Raw genomic sequence first — 10,970 nt, 5'->3', positions numbered from 1 at the left:
CCCTGCAACTGAGTCTTGAGAGCCCAGAAGAAAAGGGACCACAGCCTCTATCCCCAGAGTTTAGGGTTAGGGTGGGGTCGCCATCCTAAGCTTTAGAGGAAGCACTGCCCTGAGATTAGAGTGCTCTGTGGAACCAGGCCTCTGGGATTCCTTCCTGTTGTAGCCGGCTGTGCCCTGATCTTGTGTGCCAGGCCGTTGCCCACTCCCAGCCCCCAGCATCCCCGCTTCCTGTCATAGCAGAGTTGTGGTGCCTCCCCATCCCTCACTGGCAGTTCCCACCCCCATCCCAGTCCCTCCCTGCCCCTGGCTGAGCTCAGACTTTGGCTAGCATTCCATCATGTTTATTGACTCCTGGGGGACAAATCACAAAGTCAGTTTCTGGGCAGGCCAGACTGCCCTAGAAGGAAGTCAGGAGCCTCAAGGGGTGGCGCTCTTCCTTACTCGTAACTCTTGGAGGCAAGCTCTGAAGGTGCTTTATTTTCCACTATGATTATACCAACCCTGTGGCCCGCTCCAGGCTTCAGGTTCTTTAGGACCTTCTTGCGAACCTGTTGGTGGGGGGTGCTGCCAGCCCCTCCCCGTGCCTGAAGGTGCCAGGCCCCCTGTGGGCAAGGCAGTTGTCTGTTGCATAATCAAGCAGTTGTTGTCTCCAACTTGCACCCCAGAACAGTTGTGTAAGTTAATGAATGGTCGCCCTTTAAGAGAAATAGTGATGGTGGCAGGAGGGTTTAGCTGTCAGAAAGGCCAAGTTGGGGGTGGGTGGGGAGTATGAGGTCCCCACCCCCAACTTGGCCTTGAGTGGAGTGGTCACCCAAATGGCTGTGTCAAGGTGTGTCCTGTGCCCTTCCCTTCAGAGTTCCTCTCCAGAATTGGCTTAGCAGAAGCCCTAGAGAGTGGCAATTGACATTTGAGACCCTAATCTTTTTTGCTGGGAGGTCCTCTGGACTGCTGAAACAATGGAACTTAGGGGGCTCACAGAGCTGGTGCTGTGGAAAGTTAGAAAACTCAGGGACAAGCTCAAGCTTTGTTGTGTGACCTCAGAGGGCTCCTTTCACAGGGGGTGTCAGTTTTCCCATTTATGAAATGAGGTGGAGTTAGATCATCTTCTCCCCTCCCCTCCACAAAGTACCCTGAATCTGGATATAGATCTGGAGGAGGAGTCTGGTGGAAGAATTGAACAGGGAAAAGAAAGAGGTGGAGAGTGGGTACCTGTCACTGGACTTGGCTCCGGGGTCCTGGAGGACCAGTTCATGCCATGTCTCTCAGTCCCCTGCAAATAGCACAGAGCATCCAGTTCTGTCCTGGAGCCTGGACCTCCCAGTGCACTCCTCTCAGCCCCAAGTTTTCCCTGGCAAGGGGACAGCATTTATAGGACTCTTAGTGCATCCCCCTAATCCTGCCAAATGTCTCACCTGATTCCCCTGGGGTCCAGGACTTGGTGTTCCAGTTGATGTGGGGCTGGACATCTGGTTTCTGAAAGTTGAGGTCTCTGGAGTCTGGGGAGGTTGGGCCATTGAATCTGAAGATGTCCCTGCTGTCCTGGCTTGCGGAACCTGCTCCTCTTGTGCCCTGCCCCTCTTGGTAAGGCTCGGGTATTTTTCAGGAACAGAGCTGGGAGACTCCTCTAGATTCAGTTTGTTTAGCAGCTCAGAAACCATGACATCACTACGAGAGTGTTGGTTTCCTGTGGTTCTCCTAAAGCCATCCATTTCTGTCCCTCCTTGGCCTGACTCTGGGGTAGAAAATCTCGGATTGCTGCTCCTGAGCTCAGACAGGAAATTCTTTACCTGCAGGGATGGGAGGAGTTTGCTGGGTATGACTTGGATGAGCTAGAGTAAACCCAAGGGAGTAGTTTCTTGGAACTCAGGGGTGGGCTGGGGAGGGTGGGGACAAAGGTCAAGGCATAAAAAAGCTGTGGTTAATGGTGAGTCATTGGATGGCCTGGTAGCCATGTTGTGCCATCCCTGACCAGCTCCTGGAGAGGGGTGATGTTGGCACTCACTGTGGAGACAGCAGCATTTATATTGTTCTCCACCATCTGGAAGGCTTCATCAGTTTTTGGTAGGCATTCTAGAGGGACAGCAGAGTGTGTTGCAGGTGAGCAAATCTTCTTTTCCTGAGAAAAGCCCCCTGCTGACAGACCCAAGCTTACCCCAGATCCAGCTAACTGGCCAGCTCACCCTGGAAGGAGGGTCTGTCCGTGGGCTCACTGCTCCAGCAGAGCTGCATTAGCTCCTTCAGTCCTTCTAAGCCAGGAGTCTCAGGCCCGGCTTGGGGCAGCTCAGTCAATGAGGGCCGGGTCTGCCTCTTGCGCACTGCTCCATACACCAGTGATGCTTCTGTTGGCACTGGAGTAGGGGAGAAGGGTGAGAAGAGAAGGCATTCAAGGTAAAAAGGAATATCTGCTCCATCATGGAAAGAGGCAGGGAGTGTAATGTGGGGGCACGAGGACGGAGGAGGGCAATCTTAGTAGGTGAGCAGGAAGGGGAAGCTTTGGGGCTTTCAAGAGAAGGGCACCTGGGGTTAAGGATCCCAGAATCCGCCTAGAGTCTTACACTCAGCTTCTCTTCCAGCAAGCACTGCCCACATTAGGATCCCGAAGCTGCAGGAGACACAAAGCTGAGGACCAGTCCAATCACTGGCAAGACTCCTTTCCTATACATCACCCCCTGGGAAGGCCTAGAGAAGTGTAGGAATCCCGGCTGTGTGTTTGGGCTGGGATCCTTACCTGTAGACATCACTGGCTGTGGAGGCCTTCTGGTTTACATTAACAAACAGTTCTGGGGCCAAGTAACCCAGGGTTCCCCCTGGCTCCCTGGACGCTGTCCCTGACTGTGAGCCTCCCTGAAATGTGGACAGGCCAAAATCTGCCAGCTGCAAAGGAAGGAAAGAAGTGGGAGGTAGGGAAGACAAGGGGGCCAGGCAGCCACCAGAAACCCCCCTACCCCCAGAAGGTTCAGGTTCAGCTTTGTAAAGGGAGTGTGGAGGTCAAAGGAAGAGGTTCCCTTGGATAGTAGATCTAGGTGCCTGTGGTAAGGCTGGGTCAAGGTCTGAGTCTCCAGGGCTGGGTCAGCCGTGACTCTTTGGAGGGGCTGGTGGGGCAGCTGGTGGACATGACTCGTGTGGGTCGGGGCCTCTCTCACCTGGTATGGCAGGAGCTAAAACTCCTGGCTGGGCTTTGTCCCCTGGCAACTCTGTGTCCAGAGGGAGAGGCTACCCTATTCAATAGACAGGGCTCTGGAGGTCTAGTGTCCAGGGGCCCTGGATGGAGCTGCTCTGGGGTGGGACCTTGTCCTGAGGCTGAGGGGTGTAGACCAGCTGACCTTGACGTGCAGCTCTGGGTCCAGCAGGACGTTGGATGGCTTGAGGTCTCGGTGCAGGAGCACCGGGTTCTGGTCGTGCAGGTAAAACATCCCAAGCACCACTTCTTTCAGCAGGCGGCAAAGGAGAGGCCAGGGCCTAGGGCACTGGGGCTGCAGCAGCCGGGACAGGGAGCCATTCTCCATGAATTTAGTCACCAGAGCCGGCTTGGGCACGTGGTCCCAGTTCACTTTCTCGATGATCCCTTCTAGGCGCAGCACGAATTCGTTATCCAGACTTGCCATGGCCTTGACCTCCCTGGATATCTCCTTCCTATACTCCAGGAGAGAGCTGGAGTCGCACCTGGGTCGTGGAAAAAATCCCTCCATTCCCCATTCAGGCCCCAGAGCACAGTGGCTCCATCTTTTTGGCCAGATTGCGGCCGGGGGGCAACCGGGGTCACTCACGAGTTTACGATCTTGACCGCCACATCGTAGCCCCACTTCCTATGTCGCGCCCGGAACACTGTGCCGAACCCGCCTTTGCCGATGAACTCCTGGTTTTCCAGTTCCTCGATGGACACCAAGGAGGCAGAGGCACCACTGGGCCTGAGACAGGGGTGTCGCCCACTAGCCGGCAGTGCCCTACTGCAGCGCTGCTCCCCGCGCCCCTGTGATTCGGCGCTCTTACTGCAATCCCCGGCCTCCCTCGCCGGCCCCCACCGTCTCCAGACTCAAAGGCATTCTCTGAGCTAGTCCGTGGGGCGCTCTGGGTGTGATTGTCGGAGGCTGCGATTGACATGCCACTCCCTACTCACCATAACTTGACGCACGACATCAGGCTGGAAGGTGCGAGGGGGCCTCTGGAAATTGCCAGCAGTAGGAGATGGAGTGACTTCTGGGGCTGGGGTCTTTGGTAGAGAGGGGAAGGGATCTGTCTCTGCAGGGATCAGTCTCTAGACCAAGACGGTGACTCCACTTTCCGGGTTGCTACGCATATTCTGATTTGACTGAACAACTTCCCTTCCAGGCCCCTCTACAGCCCCGCCCCTGGGGTGGGGCAGGGGGCAAACCGAAAGCTAGTGCCTTTCTCCCTGACTAGCGTTTCCTGAGTGCCTGCTGTGTGCAGCGGCCAGGTTAGGTGTGGCTGGGCATTGAGGATGTTAGGGAATGGGTCCTCACCTTCCAGGAACCCACAATCAACGCACTCCTACAGTCAAAGCCTTCCCTTTTCCCACAGGATTTCCTGCTCCACCACCTGCCAGGCCATGAGTGGAGATGGTGCTTAGGAGGGTTTTATGGTTTTAGGGCTCAGCTCTCTCATAGCTGCCCTAAGATCATAGCCAACACATATATAAAACTTATCATGCACCAGGTACATAGATTAGCTTATTTAATTCTCACACAGACCATAAGGGGATAGGTACTGCTTTTATTACCCTTCTATAGGTGAGGAAGCTGAGACACTGAGAGTTTAAGTACCTTGCCTAAGCCCATATGGAAATAATGGCTCTGAACCATCAAGTTATCCTGTTTTCACATAGGTTTTCACATAGGTTTCACCTGTTTTCACATAGGTTGCAGGACCACTCAACTGGTCCTGCAGGTGGCTGGGAAAGTTGTGAAGCATCCAACGATGTAGTGAAGGATCCCTATTTGTATTCCTTGGCATCGATAGGGACTTATATGCCCTATGAACAGGAGCTCCTTGAGCTGGCAGACCCCAAACCCACTCCAAGGGCATTGTGGTAAGGCTAGATAAACTAGCCCATCCAGAGAGTTGGTGATGTTGTGGTGTACACTGCAGTGGAAACATTTCAGAGCTTTCCTGCCCTCTCCCTTGCATGACAACTCTTGCATGCAAATACCCTAATTAATGTTCCTGACAAGCACATGCTCTGGACACAGGCTTTTGATAACCCAGAAGCATGGAGAGTCTTAAAGATTTAGGGCAGAAAAAGCTGTCCATATTTTACCTTTTGGAGATCTGACCATGACTGGAGGTTATGGGAACCCGATAGGGCCAGCCCTGGGTACTCAGTCCTTCACAGGGACACTCAACCCTGTGGGCTGTGTGTTGGCTCTCACTAAAAGGTGCTCACCTTGGTACTTGCTTTCCATTTTGTTCAGTGGTCCATGGGCTCTTCTGGTTGAGGCAGAAGTGATCAGCAGTTTTTTCTAGAACAACTCCTGGAGAGCCACATCGTGGCTTCTGATAGGGTCAGCTCATGCTATTTTGGAGCTATTTAGGGAATTGTTCAACCGTAGTCTCTTTAAAAGCCAATACATGGCAGATACCCAATAAATATTTGTTGAATTGAATGAATAAATGAACAACCAAAAATATTAAGCCTCTCTTAAGGCACTGATCATCCTAGATGGAGCTCCATACTCAGTAGGAGGAAAGAGGAGATTGGGTTCCTATAGGGACTGAGAGCTCTCACCTGCACAGTTCATGAAATCCGTCTGAAGTAGGCTTTAGTATAGAGATATGGTGGTATCACACAGAATCCAAGAAGGCAAGAAGTGTAGCAGGTCCTCAGAAAAGCCTAGAGTCAGAAGATGAGAACCATCAAAAGGGGTCGCCACTCCCTTTGTGATTCTTTTTAGAGAGAATAACCCAGGCTCAGTATCTCCACTTGAAGGGAGCAGGCAAAAAGGAGTTGGAAAGGTGTTATAACTGGGTTTCTTCAGATTGGTACTAGACCCTGAGAATCAGGGATAAACCACTGTGAAGCACAAAGTTGGGTGTGGTATCAGGGCTTATACAACTTTTTGACTCAAAATAAACAGCCCCTTTAAAAGAAGGAAGAGCAGGGAGAAGAATCTTAGAGTAAGTGCCTAACAGGACCCTCAGCTTCCAGCAAGGGGGTGTGGGGGTGGACCTAGGCAGAGGTTGATTCTTGGAATTTGGAAACTCAGAGTTTGGAATAATCAGATAAAGAAACTAAAGAAGCTATTGTAAAATGTTTAAAGAAATAAAAATAGAGTAGAGAAATAAAAGAGCAAAGGATAAGAGATCATAAACAATGTCCAGATATACTTACAAAAAATAAAACATCAAGAAACAAAAAATGTATGTAACCATTAAAATTGAAATTGTAGATTTTGGTTAAACAGAAGATATAGCTGAAGAACGAATTAGTATACTGAAAGATGAATCTGCAGACATTCTCCAGAATGCAGCAAAGACGAGCAAATAGAAAAGTTAAGAGACAAAGAATGAGTAGGTCTAACATGCTAAATTGGAATCCCATGAGAAGAGAAGCGAAAAATTAAAAATGGGGCAAGGCAATATTTAAGGAGAAAATGACTGACAATTTTCAATAACTGATGAAAGACAAGGATCCATCTGGGCACAGTGGCTGACACCTGTAATTCCAGTGCTTTGGGAGGCCAAGGTGGGAGGATAACTGGAGGACAGGAGTTCAAGACCAGCTTGAGCAACATAGTGAGACCCCATCTCTACAACATAAAATTTAAAATAAAAGATTGCCAGTTCTGGTAATCTTAGTTACTTGGGAGGCTGAGCTGGGAGGATTGCTTGAGCTCAGGAGTGGGAGGTTATGGTAAGTTATGATTGCACCATTGCACTCCAGCCTGGGCAACAGAGCAAGACCCTGTTTCTAAATAAATAAATAAGCAAATATAAAAAGTCAAATATACACAAATATAGGAAGCATAATTTGTGCCAAAAAGGATAATGTAAAGAAATTCACTCTAGTTATACCTCAGTGAAACTGCAGAACAGTGAACACAAATAAACAATATTAAAGGTTAAAAAGAAAGCATAGATCATCTACAAAGCAGCAGTAACTAAACTGGAAATACACTTCTCAACAGCCAAGTAAAAACCAGAAGACGTTGAAATAATTCAAGGTGCTCAAAGACAGGAAAAGTGTTCCTGAAAAAGATAATTTTGGTGTGTATACAATTTCATGTTTACAGACAGGTAAAAAAAAGAAAAAAAGACATTTTCAAATAAATGAAAACTGAGTTTACCACGAACAGACTCTTTCCTAAAGAAGTTTTTAATGGATGTGCACAAGAAGATTTAAAAAAAAAAAAAATTATCCCGGAAGGAACGCGTGAGACGCAGGAAGAAACAGCAATTTCCCAGTAAGGGTAACCATGAAACTAATTAACATCATATCAGACCCTTAGAAATGAGAGAGGGTGGCTCACTAATTTTTCTTTTCTTTTCTTTTTCTTTCTTTTTTTTTTTTTGAGATGGAGTTTCGCTCTTGTTGCCCAGGCTGGAGTGCAACGGCACAATCTCGGCTCACCGAAACCTCCGCCTCCCGGGTTCAAGCCAATCTCCTGTCTCAGCCTCCCGAGTAGCTGAGATGACAGGCGCCCGCCATCACACCCAGCTAATTTTTTTGTGTTTTTAGTAGAGACGGGGTTTCACCATATTGGCCAGGCTGGTCTCGAACTCCTGACCTCAGGTGAGCCGCCCACTTTGGCCTCCCAAAATGCTGGGACTATTTTTTTTTTTTTTTTTGAGACGGAATTTGGCTCTTGTTGCTCAGGCTGGAGTGCAATGGCACGATCTCGGCTCTCTGCAACCTCTGCCTCCCAGGTTTAAGCTATTCTCCTGCCTCAGCCTCCCTAGTAGCTAGGATTACAGGCATGTGCCACCACGCTCGGCTAATTTTGTATTTTTAGCAGAGACAGGATTTCTCCACGTTGGTCAAGCTGGTCTCAAATTCCTGACCTCAGGTGATCCGCCCACCTTGGCCTGCCAAAGCGCTGAGATTACAGGCGTGAGCCACCGCGCCTGGCCGGAACTAATTTTTTAGAAAAGACCTGCTACCAGTAATTTCACTCCTGAGTATATCCTAAAAGAATTGAGGCCGGCCCCAGTGGCTCATGCCTGTAATCCCAGCAGTTTGGAAGTCTGAGGCCGGCGGATGACTTGAGGTCAGGAGTTTGAGACCAGCCTGGCCAACATGGTGAAATCCCATCTCTACCAAAAATACAAAAATTAGCCGGGCATGGTGGCACGTGCTTGTAATCCCCCCTACTCAGGAGGCTGAGGCAGGAGAATCGCTTGAACTCAGGAGTCAGAGGTTGCAGTGAGCGAAGATCACACCACTGTACTCCAGCCTGGGGGACAGAGCAAGACTCTGTCTCAAAAAAAAAAAAAAAAAAAGAATAGTAACTATGGATTCAAATAGATAACTGTACACCAATGTTCATAGCAGCATTATTTGCAACAGCCAAAAGGTGAAAACAACCTAAATGTCCATCAGTAAGTGAATGGATCAGTTTAATACAAACTGTTATATATACGTACCATACAATATAATTCGGCCTTAAAAATATGATTTGTCCTTAATAAAATTCAGACACATGCTGTAATGTGGATGAATCTTGAAGATATTATGGGAAGTAAAATGAGCCAGTCACAAAAGGACACATATCATATGATTTCACTTATATGAGGTACCTAGAATAGTCAAATTCATAGAGACGAAAGTAGAATGGTGGTTTGTAGGGGTTGAGGGAAGAGAATGGAGAGTTACTATTTAGTGGATACAGAGTTTTAGTTTTCGAAGACGAAAGGTTCTAGAGATGTAGTAATGGTTATACAATGAAGTCAATGTACCTGATGCCACAAAACTGTACTCTTAAATGGTTAAAATAATAAATTTTGTGCTATGTGTATTTTACCACAAAAAGGATCTGCTAAAAATTGGATTCTAGTATTAGAAAGGGACATATGAAAATTTATATTAATAAACATTTAGCTCTTTGATTTAACATCAAATTTCACTGCAAAGAAAGAAAGTATGTCTGTATATGTATATATGCTTAGAAAAATATATGAATGGACAAATAAAAAAATGTTTAAAGGAATTATTCCCGGCTAATGGGCTTATAGGTGATTTTTATTTTCTTATATTTTATATTCATATCTTTTTCTTAGTGTATGTGCTGCTGAGGTGAGTACTTATAGTCTCATTTTTATCTACATTTTCTAATTTTCCTGAAATGAGTTCATGAAATGAGTGTAGTAATTCTACAGTTTAGCTTCCTCTTCGTCCCCAGGACACGCCCAGAGATGTAGGAGCTTCCCTCTCCCACCTGCCCTAGCCCGTCAATCTGTTATTTGCTGCTCCCTCCTGATTTCTTGTAACTATAAGTAGCCTGCTGGTCACTTTGGTATTTAATGGATGTTATTGTGTCCTGGAGTTTCAATATGGTGAGTAAGATTTTTGACAGACATAACATGATAGAGGTGATTCCACTCAGAGATAATGTTCTGAGCCAAGGGTAAAGTCTACAGTGTGAATTTTTGTGAGTCCGACTGCCAGACTGGCTGAGTGGCCTTTCCCTCCCCGCTCCCACCGGCAACAATGATACAAACTAGTCTTTTCCATACTTGATGGTTCACAAAGCACTTTCACAGTAAATCCTCACAATCAAAGGAGGTTGGACTTACTGTCTAAGGTTTACAGAATAAAAAGGTCTCATTTTTTGTCTGGTGGTGAATAGCAAACATAGAGTGATAAGAAATCTCTCTCTCTTTTTTTTTTTTTTTTTTGAGACAAGGTCTCACTCTGTCACCCAGACTGGAGTGCAGTGGCGTGATCTTGGCTCACTGCAACCTCCACCTCCCAGGTTCAAGTGATTCTCCTGCCTCAGCCTCCTGAGTAGTTGAGATTTCAGGTGCGCACCACTACGCCCTGTTAATTTTTATATTTTTAGTAGTGACGGGGTTTCACCAGGTTGGTCAGGCTGGTCTAGAACTCCCGACTTCGTGATCTGCCCGCCTCGGCCTCCCAAAATGCTGGGATTACAGGCGTGAGCCACCGCGCCTGGCGATAAGAAACCTTTTTTTTTTTTTTTTTTACTGGGGCAGTGCGGATTCCCGCCTGCCCTCTTCCCTCCACCCGCTGCCGACTCAGGGATGCTCCAGATCATGGGGGAACTCTTATTCCAGCTGCTGAAAACAAACCCTCCACACATGGGAAAAGGGTGCAACTACGGGCAAAAGAACTGTCACTTTTGGGGACTGAGCTATACTCAACTCAGGAAAGTCACAAAACAAACCCCAGGGTTTAAGAGAGAAGAGTAATGGGGAGAACTTTCCGCTTGGACCGGGACTCCATCCACCGTGGCGCCTGCCTCTCCCTATCCTTGGGATGCTTTCTTTTGGGGAGCCTCCTCCAGGGCCCAAGTATTGCTCTTCTCCTTTAAAATTCCAAGCAGGTCAGAAGCCCCCTTTTACTTGTTTTTCCTTAGGAGAGCTGAGGGGCTGATGCTTTCACAAAGAACCACGTCCTTTAGCTCTCCTATCCCACTTGTGCTCACTGTCCCAGCAAAACGGAATCCCCGTGCTTCATCTGTTTCCTCACAGAGCGCATTTTGGATCTGCGTCCCAGAGCGTCTCTTTGGCAGAACTTAAGGTACTTGTCTGTACTCTCAAGGAAAGAGAGGCTGGGCAGGGTAACTATTTTGATTCTACATTGCCATGGTGGTACCAAAAAGATTTTGGGCAGCTATAAGTTAAATGTCTACACACCTATTACCATAATGCCCCTTCTGTCAGTGTGGAGTCCTTCTCTCCTTCTTACTGTCTAGTTAATGTCAAGATATATTTTCTGTGCCCTCCCAGCTCCTCTCACCCCAGTGGAGCAGGCCACTGCTTCATACTGCTTCCCC

General features: G+C 48.0%; 2 protein-coding genes across 4 annotated transcripts in view; one reads left to right on the top strand and one right to left on the bottom strand.

The window, feature by feature from the left end:
* The window catches only part of LTB4R2 (leukotriene B4 receptor 2), a 48,966-nt gene that overhangs the window by 29,440 nt on the left and 8,556 nt on the right, over positions 1–10,970 (top strand). The window lies entirely within an intron of this gene.
* Positions 326–4,356, bottom strand: RIPK3 (receptor interacting serine/threonine kinase 3). Of its 2 annotated transcripts, none has more exons than XM_033188402.1 (10): positions 4,118–4,356; positions 3,768–3,908; positions 3,324–3,633; positions 2,729–2,874; positions 2,556–2,602; positions 2,181–2,348; positions 2,003–2,070; positions 1,413–1,787; positions 1,210–1,270; positions 326–695 (listed from the first exon to the last, which is right to left on the bottom strand). In XM_033188402.1, exons 1-10 carry the CDS (start codon positions 4,135–4,137, stop codon positions 475–477), a joined length of 1,557 nt encoding a protein of 518 aa, XP_033044293.1. In that variant the 5' UTR covers positions 4,138–4,356; the 3' UTR covers positions 326–474. The 2 variants fall into 2 exon arrangements, with proteins under 2 accessions (XP_033044293.1, XP_033044292.1); XM_033188401.1 differs by having other exon boundaries at positions 3,324–3,663; positions 4,118–4,340.

Source organism: Trachypithecus francoisi, unplaced genomic scaffold (genome assembly GCF_009764315.1).
Source record: "Trachypithecus francoisi isolate TF-2019V2 unplaced genomic scaffold, Tfra_2.0 Lachesis_group3, whole genome shotgun sequence".
NCBI classification, from domain to species: Eukaryota; Metazoa; Chordata; class Mammalia; order Primates; family Cercopithecidae; genus Trachypithecus; species Trachypithecus francoisi.
Note: the sequence above shows the minus strand (reverse complement) of the source record. Positions and strands in the feature narration are given on the sequence as shown.